Source organism: Aptenodytes patagonicus, chromosome 1 (genome assembly GCF_965638725.1).
Source record: "Aptenodytes patagonicus chromosome 1, bAptPat1.pri.cur, whole genome shotgun sequence".
NCBI lineage: Eukaryota > Metazoa > Chordata > Aves > Sphenisciformes > Spheniscidae > Aptenodytes > Aptenodytes patagonicus.
In genome coordinates this window covers 15720896-15733007 of record NC_134949.1, presented here as the reverse complement: position 1 = coordinate 15733007, position 12112 = coordinate 15720896, and the positions used below count along the sequence as shown (strand labels likewise).

The following is a 12112-nucleotide window of genomic DNA, read 5'->3' as shown; positions in this document are numbered from 1 at the left end:
TAATCCTGAACATCCTTGCTCCTATGACTATGGAAGTGACAGGATTGATTGGGATAGCAGTAGTGGTATGAATATGAACCACTCAGGTCTACAGAAATTAAATCTATGCAGAATTTCATTATTAAAAATCCTTTTTTTTTTTTTTTACATTTTCCATAGTCATATATTCACTTCCTGAGCATGAAGCAATTAATTCTCAGATGAACTTCATGAATTAGGTAGACGTTCCTAAGCCCATTTTACAGATGAAGGAAAGCTAGGCAACATATTTAGGTGGCATAATTGACAGAGCCAGAAGTAAAACTCAGGAAATGTCCAGCTCTGAGTTCTAAACTAGGGTTACAGCTCTCAATCTCTTTTATGTCTTTTCTCTTACCACTGTCATTTTTAGCCAATTAAAATAATACCTATTTCCCAGAAAACAAAGGCACTCACCCTCTTGGAATGCTCTTAACAATGCCTGCATTGTATTTTTTTTCCAAGTCGGCAGCATATGAAATGCCAGTGGCTACTATTGTCTGTAATAAAATAAAACAACAGTTTTAATACTTAAAAAGGGTTCTTGTCTTCCTGTAGCTAGCCCCATCTATTTTATCTGTTATCAGTTTTCGTTATGCTCCTTTGCTTACCACAATGACTTCTATTGGTATAGGTATAGGTATCTTGTGTTTGAACCGATCGTTTATTCCTTTAACTACCATGCAGACAAAAATGGTGAGGAGTCCGGCAATAAGATCTGCAATGTTGGTGGTCCCAATTTTTTCAAATGTTTCAATAAGAGTCTGAAAAATAAAAATGACAACATAAAACATGCCCATGTCCACTTGAAGGATGTGAAAACACTCATGAGAAGATCCAGATGCATGGGGTTTTAGAGGAAGCCGAGTTACTTCTTTGTTCAGGCCTAGAGGAGCCTGAGGATAATGTACTGTCAAGGTGCTACAGAATCAGTGAATGGATTTAATGGTGAATTTAACTGAAAAAGCTAACTGCAAGAATTGTCCACACAGGGGGCTTCTGCTTCCCGATTTTTAGGAAATTAATGCTAAGTAAGAAGAGCTAAACCCCTACCTGTGTTTTACTTCTACCTGTTCTTGGAGCAAGGAAGGGAAGATCTATAGCTTCTTCACTTTGTATGAATAGCAAGGGAGATCCTCATTTTTCTATTCAAAAGACAGCTAGCAGACCCTTGGGCAAAACTCTGGTTCACTACGTGCCTAGTACGTATGGCCTGTGGATTACATGCTTCCTGTTTCCACTGTTGACATGCAGAGAACAAGTATGAACACGTGGGTCATGCCACGCTGTGGAGAATCCTACACTTGAGAAAAGCAGTCACTAAACCTCACCTTACAGTACGTTAACCCTCCCAGCAGAGTTCAGTCCCAGGCTGGAGGACTCTCACAACTGGGCTGCAATAGGCAGCCCCCTTCTCTACCCTTGCTATGCCCTTGCTTGGTCCTATTGTTTATTGCAAACAAGTGTACAGGGAAAACATGAAGGGCTGATTACAGAAAAGCTACAAATACTCCTCTGTCCTCCTCCTCGGCATCAGGGTAATTCTCACTTGCCCCGTCTCCAAGAAAATTTAATTACTCCATGCATAGTGAAGCAGCTTTAACAGAACTATCTGGTAGAAAAGGGGTTAGAAACAGACCTCTTGCATCCTGGTTAGCTCCCCAAACACTGAGCTGTCAGTTTAAAGGCAAGGGGAGGGTTGCAGCAGCGGTACCACTACTACCATTCTGGTTTTGAAATAAAACATCTAAGTGCTTAATCAGCTATGTTTTCTACGCTAAAGAAGAAGCCTTCCTGAAACACTGAATCAGCTGCCTTTCTTCAGGTGACTGAAGCCATTTCTCACCCGCTATACTGCTTACCATGGATCCCATTCTTACTGACCATCTCTCGCTCTGCCCCACTTCACAGGGGAACAGTAACTTCCTAACTTTGGGTTGTGAATTCTGCTCATGTTGGATGCTTAGTGTTGCAGTTTGTTAAACACCACTTCTGAAGCAAGTCCAAAATTTGCTGAAGCTGACACAGCAAGTCACTGGTTGAGCAGACCAGAAATCACAATTTCTTTGCTCTACAGACATCTGCAAACACATTGACTTGGATCACCTGTAAGAATGCAGAAGGTTTGAGCTTTACCCTAAAAAGTCAGCATTCTACTCAGGCTTGCAGGAGCTGGAAGCACCATGTAATTCCCTTTCAAAAATACTTTCTACTAAATGTACTGACCTTCAATAAACATAAAAAATAGAGATAGAAAAACCTGCTGGATTAATGAGTCCATCACCCTGCCAGGTCTGCTCTAAGGTCTATTAAATAGTACTTTGTCTCAACCAATTTTCCTTGTTCTGAGGGAAAAAGTTTTCATTAATTCTGAAAAGGCTCATAATACTTTTTTTTTTCTAAATAGTCCACCAGATTTTTTTTTCTAAATTCTACCTTGCTGTTTGTAGTTATATTCATCCTATTTTTGCTAATCTAGATGTCTAATGTATTTTTGCTAGTCTGGTTGCCTGAACTGGCATGTAAAATCTGTAAATACTTTTTTTTGTCTAGAACAGCCTCTTTTAGAAATCTGTTTTTTTCTAATGTGAAGTGCTATGGAAGATCTAAAATACTATGAACCTGAATAGTTTCATGCTGAAGCCAGTGACAAAACTCTCAATAACTTTCCTGGGGAAGGAGACTATTCTGTAATATGAGACCTCTAGGAATTCAGTATTTCTGTAATCCAGCCAAGACATTTCTCCATTTGATCATTTTCTCTAAGATCAACAAATGGAGTTGTGACAGCAACATTTAGCCTCACCTTAGCTAACCAGTAGGTACCTGGCTGCAGAGTGGGAATCCACATCCTTCTTTAGGTATTCACAAGTATGGCTACAGTGTGGAATGGAGAACAATGCCCTTTACCAGAATGACCTGCTGGTTTAAGAGTAAAGAGGCTTGGGACCTGTCAGCTTTGGGAGATGGCCTGACAGTGTTAAGAAATGATGAAACATCCTTCACAATAAGCCAGAAAGCAAGGGGTGGGACGAAAAACAGCCTCCAGAAGTGACAACCTAGAGAAGAAACACTGTTTTGCTGGATAATTACATTTAAACTTTATGTGAAAAACTGCTCTGCCTGAAAAAGACTTCAATATGGTAATTAGACTTTCATGGTCTGGGGCACCAGGAAAGCAGCTACTTAGAGCCCCACAGCTAAAAATGAACAGCTGCAGATCTTCATGAGAGTGACAGTGAGAACTAAATGAATGCCCTTTACTTACCACCATATATATGAACCATTCCTGTATGAAATGGAAGCAGAAGATAAACAATTATTTAAAAATTCTGGCATAAAACCAAAACAGATTAGAAGCGCATACTTACATATATTATGGAAAGGACACCGTTATAGTTTTTAGTTGAAACATTTAGGACTATTTTCAATTGTGACACAAGCACTTGAAAAGCAGCTGCAGTTGTGAATCCCCCAACCAGTGGATCTGCAAGGTACCTCACAATGAAACCAATCTGAAGGACTCCAAATATTACCTGGAAAAACAATGAATAATAAGAGCTTGCTAAACAACAAAAAGGTACGCTTTTATTTGGTGATTTCTTATGCTTTGTTCTTTTCTCTTTGTTGATACAGAGTCTTAGGACCACCTTCCCCCATTGCAGCCTAGTGTAGCCTAGTATCATGCTGTCCAAGGAAATAAAGGAGACCTGAAGAAATGTGTGAAAGGATGCTCCAGGATATGCACCATTAGCACTTAGTTTCATGCAGGTCTCTTGGTCTGCAATCACAGGGCTATTCTTCTGTTGTCTGTGCTCCCAGTCATGCTGCCACAGACTCTGCCCAGGATAGGAAGAATAATCCCCCAAAAGCTCTTCAGAGTTTGAGATTACTTTCCTTCATTTTTGTGTTTTACTACAGGAAAATGTCTTACTGCCCTAGTAGGTATTTCCATGACGTATGTTTTCCCATTAAAATTAAAGCAGTATCAACCTTGTGTCTTCAAGCCAACTATTTTACCTGTAAAATTCCAACCAGAAATGTGAGGGTACTAGCAATCAGCACTCTCTGTGCATCTCTGGATTCAGTGTCTATCAGTGTCCCAGTACTATTAATCCCTGTAGCGTTACTGCCATCTATGACAAAATTATCATCAGGGGCCATGCTCAGTACAACAGATCCCACCATCAAACTGACTACAGGGAATGGACCTGTAATGACAAACAGAACACACTAAAGTTTAATATACATCGAAAAGAAGCATTTATCAGACTAGACAAGCAAACTCTAAATCGGAAAATCCATTTAATATTTTAACTGGGGTACATTAGTAATATCAGGGGGCCAGGAGCCACAGGCACTGCAAACATGACACAAAGATACAATTCCTTCCTTAAATAACTTACGTTGTACATACAGGTGCAGTTTCACACTTTGCTTAAGCCAATTTAGGGCTGTACCAAGGCCAAAAGGGGCAACATGTTCCAACCATCTCCCTTGTATCAGCACCACAACCAGACAAAACAGATCACTGATCCAGCTGAAAGCAACATTTATTTAATCTTTTTTTTTGGTCATGGTTAGTTTTCAGCTGATCCAGATTGCCACACAGCTACACGGTCAGGAAACCCAACACCACGGTGGTGGCAGGAACATGTACCAAGGGGTAGGACCACATCTTTTGGCAGTAGTGTGCTATTACATTGGCTAAAGATGACTGAAACGATACTTTGGGCAAGACACAGAGAGAGTAAGTGATCATTGTGTCAGCAACACACAATCTAAAAGTAATCGTAATTGTTGCAGTTATTTACTAAAATTATGCAGAAAAGGAAAATGTCACGAAATGTCTTAAAGAAGGATAAGTTAATTTTACAGATGCCTTAGAGAACACTTCACGAATTGGAAAAATACTTCATGTATTGGAAAAAGCATAAAAAGGAGCATTTGATAATCTAGAAAGTAGGAATGTCAACATAAGTAGAGGTGACAACTCAGACCTGGATAGCAAATGTGAGCTGATAGGTAGGGTAGGAAGAGGCTAACAAAGTGGAGAGAACATACAGAAGTATTTGATGCAGCAGAGAAGAAAGTTGATGAAAAAGTGTAGTATCATGCCAAAGCTTTGCAAGGGGAAACCAATCTATTCTTAGTAGATATGAACAAGGAAAGACTGTATTTTGTTAGAATGAAGAAAAAGAAAGTTCAGTGATCAAGCTGTAACATGAATTTTAAATGTGAGAACTGACAGGAAATAAACCCCATATTTTAAAGAAAGTATTCAGAAAGAATCAACAAGGTTTACCCATAGCCTTGATGTGAGGACCTAGAGCGAGGCTGGAGTGGACACACAGGTTCTGGGTCTCCGCAACAGGCAAGAAGATGATATTGTCCACAGTGATCAAAAAAGGATGCAGCAAGGAAGGCTTGTAGAGAAGACTAAGAGCTCTGTTTTAGCCACCTTAAGCTTTAGCTGATAGACAAAATGTCTGTTCACACTGCCTACTGAGGCCTTGATCTTGTAATTTCTTGCATAGAGTGTAGCCAAAGACAAGATTTAAACTTCAGCATAAATGCAAGCAAAAAGCATGCAGGGGCACAACTTAAGTTAGCTATTATGCACAATTGCCTGTACAGAGAAGAAATAAGCCTTAAGTCCCCCAAACCCACCAATATTAGTATTCAGCACAGCCAATTTGGTTCAGAAAGTAGTTATCTTGTATGAAATATGAATGTTCACAGTAAGGATTAACATTTTGTAATAGATAATTCACTGTAACTTGAACACATGCAGTTACCAACTGAGATGTGCCTTGATGTTCCCAGGAAAAAGTATGTCAGGATGGGAAAAAAGGCAGAATAGAGACCATATCCAACAGGAACTGCAACCAGCAAAGCATATGCCAAACCTGAAATGATAGATCATCAAAATTTCAGATTAAAAATCCCTTAACAAACTACTATCTTGTCTAGAATAGACTTTCAGAAAGATTTACTCCTTTTGTCCAGATACAATTTAGAATGTATTTTGTCTGTAAATCAGCTGGAGGCACATATGTGAGTATGAATGACTGTAAATTATTGTATATCCCACACTGGTAGTTGGATGTGTAGGTGCTGAAAGATGTTCCTACATTTGTATAGGTAGCACAAAACATAGGCTCAGATGTGAAGTTTAAGTGGGGGAACACTGTTGCAAGAGTGAATGATCTGACCCTTGAGAGAAAAGAGGGATATGTGAAGTGTTCTAGTTACAGACAGAAATTTCAAGCACAGACTCTGAATTATTGCACTACAAATATGCTTCAGTATGTTCAGCCCTTCTGAAAATCAGGCCACTTTTTTTTCAGTATCAGCTTATCAACTTAAATACCAAAAGTAAATCACACAAATTTGAGAGTTTTGATCCTCATCATCGTCTTCCTTTGTATACCTGTGCAAGCCGTCAAATCCAACAAACAATGAAAAAAAGAAGTTGCCTTCAGTATCATATCCCAGTTAGCTCCCACTGCAGAGTGTAGTATTCTCCTTCAAAGATACTGCAAAAACCTATTAGAGTTCAGAACAATTGAAGTCCTGGTCATACTACTGTGACTGGTGGGAGGACAGCAAGCAACACACACAGTTGCTGGGAGTTAGGGACTTCAGGGACCTCAAGATCCCAGAAGCCTCTTTTTTGGCAAACATTTTGGCCAATTTTCCCCATATCGCATAATTTAGAATTTCAGAATTATATTTTTTTAAAATTACAGCTAGATTTAGATTTGCACTAATTTGGTTTTTTTAATGGTTTGGGGTTTTTTAATACATAAGTGGGAGACCAAATAGTGTATTTCAGGAATCAGTTTTACAAGTGGAATCTAACTGTGAGAAAATCAGGCCCCACTGTAAAAAAATAAATGAGGGGGTTACAGTAAGAGCATAATAGCTGCTATAAGTCATATGAAAAGCCCATCTAGCCCAGTTCATTTTAAAAAGGCAGGGAAGTCCTGTAACTGTGGCACTACCTTCAGCAGAGATCTTCGAGCTCTGACACAGACTCTCTGCGGGACTATGAAAAAATCACTTCTTTATTCCTCAGGTCACAGTCTGCCTGGGGCTGAAGTTTGTAATGCTTTTTTTCTGCCAGTCTGTGCCTTCCTAGCACGCTCCAAGGAACAGACAGTAGGGAATACTTTTGGCTAATTGGGAATGCGTAAACTGCTTTCTTTGTTCCCAGTGTGAATCTTTGCCCCCTTGTGCAAACACTTAACTTCCATCGAGGGAAAATGTGGGTGTTGACACAGCTAGCTTAACCTCCCCCAGTCCTGAAAAATTATGAAAATAGTGTAAGAACACTATTGAGAATGTGCTGGATCACGTCAGGGTTATAGCTAGTCTTGTCTTTGAAAGTGGACCTTATCAGCTGCCTCAGGCAGAATGGTTCTGCCCTTTAAGTCTTCCTTAACTAGCTTATTTTAATTAATTTCTGCTTATTTCTGCCACTTTTCTATTTGTTCATCTTCTGAATGCTTTCCTAATAAATGGAATAAGGAAATAAGGAAAACTTAATATTGCAAGCCATGTACTGTAAATATCCATAAAGTTTATAAATTTTTTTATGTGAATATGCCACCACCTCCTTGAGGGTTGTTTTCTGCAGACACCTGAACAACCTTATGGCCCAAATTTTAAAGGAGAGAAGATATCAAGGTTGCATTATTTTGGGGCAATAACTAGATTTTTGTAGGCAGCTGCAGGAGAGCTATAGGCTCAGATAACCAAGAAAGAGAAATAAGATCACATGACCTACCTGATTTATCACAGTGTAATTAATATTTTAAATATCAAAATGAATACTCTTTGAGTAAAAGGCTTGGGAAAAAAGTTAAATACATCTTGATAGAACATCAGAGGAAATTTAAATCTTCTAGCCAAGCAGAGAAAAAAGGAATAAATTAAAACCATCAATTATTTATTGCAAAAGAATACCTAATATCTAGTATTAAATAACAAGTCTCAGATTTGTAATTCCATCTGCGTAACATCCCTGTGTTCAGCCGGCTCCCTTATAGAAACGTCCTTGAGAATGGAGGGCCAACGTGCCTGGATTTACCTTGCAAGGTGGCGACAAGGCCAGTGCTGACCCCCGAGATGATATCGCTTATCAGCCACTCTTTCACCCGGTAGTTGGGCAGCCACTCCAGGATGGGCAGAAAGGACTTGGCAATCTGAAAGGCCCTTTTCCTTGAACATCTGCGAGAAAACAAGTGATGAACATACCCCACGGGGCTGCAGCTGGAAAGCCCCCAACAGCCCCAAGCTGACAGAAAGCTAGGGCGATGCACATTTTAAGAGGCAGAGATTGGCATGGTCACGTCTTCCAGACAGGGATGGGGCACGTACTGGTGTCGAAAGCGCTGTCTCCTGAAGGAAGCACCCTATGGGCAGCTGCGTCCACGCGCTTCCATATGAAGGGAAGCCAAGATTGATCTATCGACAGATTGGCGTTACTTGGGCCACTTTATCCCTCGGCGGATGGAGTTTATCGGCGCCGGGACAGCGCGTTCCCCAGCACCCGCCGCCTCTCCTCACCGCTCCCCACGGGCGCGGAGCGCCTCGCTCCCAGAGCCTGACGGAGCCCCCCCGGACGCCGCCACCCACCTGCAGGCCGCCTGCGCCCGCTCGCGAAGCGTGGGCGGCAGCGGCGGTCGCCGCTCGTTCTCCTCCTGGAAGCCCGCCTCGCTGTAGATGGGCCGCGCCACCACGTAGTGGCTGAGCTCCGCCAGCGGCTCCTCCGCCCGCTCGCCCGCTGCCATGGCCCCGCCTGAGGCGGAGGGCAGAGAGCAGCGCCCGCGCCGGCACCCCCTGGCGGCCCGCCGCCCGCGCCGGCTCCCCCGACCGCCCGCCGCCGCCCCTCAGCCCGGGGCGCGGCTCGGCCCCGCGGCGCAGAGCTGTCCGCGTCCTGTCCGCGCCCCGGCCGCCGGCGGCTCTACCTGCGCCCGCGCCCGCTCTCCGGCGTGGGGCAGAGCGAGACGGCCCCGCCGCAGCGGCATTTATACGGCCGGCCGCGGCCGGGCGCTTTACTTGCGGGGAAACAGAGAGACCCGGCTCCGGGCTGGTCCGGGCGACGCCTCCGTCCGCCCTCCCCCTCCGGCCCCGGTGGCCCCCTCGCAAGCCCTGCCCCGGGCCGGCGCTCCCCGGAGCGACGCTCCCAGCCCTGCGGCGGCCGCCGGCGCCCCACCTCCGCCCCGGCACCTCCCGTCCCCTCGGGGCGGGGGGCTGCATTTCAAAGCCGGCCGCCCGGCAGGCGTGCACGCGGGGACAGCGCGGGATGAGGGTCGTTGTCAGCGGGAATTACTCTCCGGCGTGTGGAGCGGGGCGCTCTGCACGCACACGAACCCCACCGACAGGTGGATGGTCTCGTCCCCCTCCACCAGCTGCCCTGAGGAACCATCTGCCCAACGGCAGCCTGCAAAAGTGCTCGCTGTTAAGACGAGCCCGAGGGGACAAGATAGGACTAGCCACTCCACACACCGCTTGGCCCACACAGAAACCTCCCCTGAGTTTCCAAAGCCCTGCTGCATCCCATGTTCCAAGCTTTGGGAATTGGCTCCACACTGAGATACAAACGCCTAATAAACTGCATCTGCTCTCCGAACCGTCCCTGGGCTCACCCAGCTGCCTTGGCGGGAAGGAGAAGTGGTTCGGAGCCTGCGGGCTCTTTGTGTCACACCTGAAATGTCAGATGGTGGCCCAGCGTTGCAGCTTCTAGTTTGCCCAATGGGGGTCGGAGGGAACGAACTCCTTGGCAGCCCTGCTGTAATTTAGGATTAGAGATAAGACGGGCTGAAAAGTCAACCCTGAACACCGAGTACTGCTGGCTACAACACAGCTCTTCCATGTTACGTATGGAGGTTACCCTCAGGTGTCCTCCCCACCCCGAGGGACGTTTCAAAATCAGAATCAGTGCCAATGTTTCAACTAACACCGAAGAGGTGCTGAGGGTACTGTATCACACAAAATGTTTGTTCAATGAACTATTCAGGCGTGGATATTCTTGATGGCCTTGGTTTCAAAGCGTTTTAGTGCAGTCCTAACTTCAGGCATGTTGAAGCCAACATTGCTAAACTGGAAAGAAGCTACTTGCTGAAAGTACGTTTCGTAGTGTAACACAGTTCAGGCTTTCTAATTCTGCAACAGGCTTCCCCTGCTGCTGTACTGTAAGAAATGTCTAGGTAAACTACTGAAATGCTTTGATCTGAGCAATGTTGTATTGGGCAGTGAAACAGCCAGCTTCCTAAACTGAATAAAGTTTTGTAGAAGTTTGTAGCACGGCACTGGAGTGAGGAAAAGCTGACAGTTAATGTCTAGTGATAGGACTTTGTGTTATAAGGAAAGTGGTCTTACGTACACGTTACTCACTCCAGAGTGGGAAAGCTTTCAGAGTTTTTTGCTAGCAGATAATACTACAGGGAAATGGAATTAATGTTGGAGAACAGAATAGTAGCTTGATTCAGTTAGACATATACTAAAGCACATACAGAAAACTGAGCTGGCATCAAAACCAAGTAATCTACTGAGTTAGAATCCACTCCTGATAAAAATGGAGTAGCATGAAAAGTAGTTTTGAAATCTAACTTTAAAAAGCTGTTGTGGTAACATCTTCTTAGGTTCTAAAATTAACGCAAAGACAATGAAATGACCTCAGAAGGTATAATGGCTTCTAGGCTAATCATTAAAGCAAAAAATACTAGCAGCAAAAACATTTGCAGGAACCCAACATAGATGCCCTGCATTTAAAACATAGAACATAAATTCAATTTTCAGGACTCGATGCTATGTATTCTTCTCTCCTAGAATTCCCACAAAACTATTATCTTATTATTCATATAGCTATGGTTTTATAAGAGAACTGGATGATATCAAGAAGAAAAAAAAAAAGTCATACTGAACATGGCAATTAACACAGGAAGACCACAGTCAGAAGAATCTGAATTGACTGTAACTCACAGTCCTTGCAAATTCATCTCCTGCAGCCCGCGTCTGGCTGAATTGAACTCTGAGGTTCAGCATCTCACAGCTGATGAGATGCTGTAGGATCATCATCAGATGATGTACAGTTGGGAACTCTGTAGGACTGCGCATATTGGCAGGACAGAAGTATGCATGTTTGAGGACAAGAGGTTTCAAGAAAAAAGCTCCGTGTAACACAATGCACTTACCAGTATTTGAAAAGAAAATTATTTGAGGAAGAGGATAAAGAATGCAAACCCTAGCTCAGAATGGATCCTATCCACAGAGACAGATCTGTGTGAAATCAGAAGCAACAAGTTTCTAAACTGCGATGTTGCTGACCCCACTCAGGATGCTACCCTGCGTAGCATCCCCTTCCCCTGGAACACTAGCCCTTCAAGCTAGAAGGCAGGCTTTTTTTCTTGTTTTGTTAGCTTGAAATCTACACCAGTCTTCTAAATCCTTTTGTTCACCTTATTATTTGTTACTATTTCCTACTTAGATCATGTTCATTTTGTACTTGGTATGAGATAAACAGCCTAGGATGGATACACAGCCTGTTTCCAAGTCCCTGCTTACAGTATCACTGTATGCTCTATTCCTGAGTCCTTAACTCTAAATGCCTGAGTCATGCCTGGAGAAGCATCAAAGCCTAAGATTTTGTCCTCACTGGCCAAAAATAACAGTCCCTCCCTTCCTTCCTCTCACATTGTCTCTTTTCTGTACCGTGTCTTAAACTCAAAAGGCAAGGAGTAGTTTAGCACCTTCCCAGCCAACGTAGTTTCTTCTCCCATAGTCACAGGAATATGGGTTTCAACCTCAGTCTAAGGAAGATGTAGAACATGGTCTCACTTTCTAGGTGAGCAGCTATTAAGCTACCTCTCAAAACACAATTATCACTAAAACTACTGCCTCTTCTGGCTGTGTTTTCAGAGAGAAGAGTAAATCCAATCAGACTACACAGACAGTCTGATCTCAGGCAGCAGAATAAAGGAAAGAATTTAAGCTATGACTTAAATAGTCATTGCAGTTAACCTGCAAGTCTTGCAGACATGCTTTTATCACAGCTGCAATTGGTATCCGATTTCCAGACAAGTGA

The 12112-nt window shown here is 43.4% G+C and overlaps 1 protein-coding gene across 2 annotated transcripts in view; it reads right to left on the bottom strand.

Moving 5' to 3' along the window:
• SLC26A4 (solute carrier family 26 member 4) overlaps positions 1 to 8826 on the bottom strand; it is a 28341-nt gene extending 19515 nt beyond the window's left edge. For both annotated transcript variants that reach the window (XM_076328738.1, XM_076328743.1), the window contains exons 1-7: positions 8662 to 8826; positions 8114 to 8253; positions 5817 to 5927; positions 4039 to 4229; positions 3390 to 3554; positions 630 to 782; positions 436 to 518 (exon numbers count right to left, since the gene is read on the bottom strand). In XM_076328738.1, coding sequence (XP_076184853.1) covers positions 436 to 518; positions 630 to 782; positions 3390 to 3554; positions 4039 to 4229; positions 5817 to 5927; positions 8114 to 8253; positions 8662 to 8816 — 998 coding nt within the window. In that variant the 5' untranslated portion in view covers positions 8817 to 8826. The remainder of the gene's footprint in view (positions 1 to 435; positions 519 to 629; positions 783 to 3389; positions 3555 to 4038; positions 4230 to 5816; positions 5928 to 8113; positions 8254 to 8661) is intronic.
• Positions 8827 to 12112: the final 3286 nt, after the last annotated feature.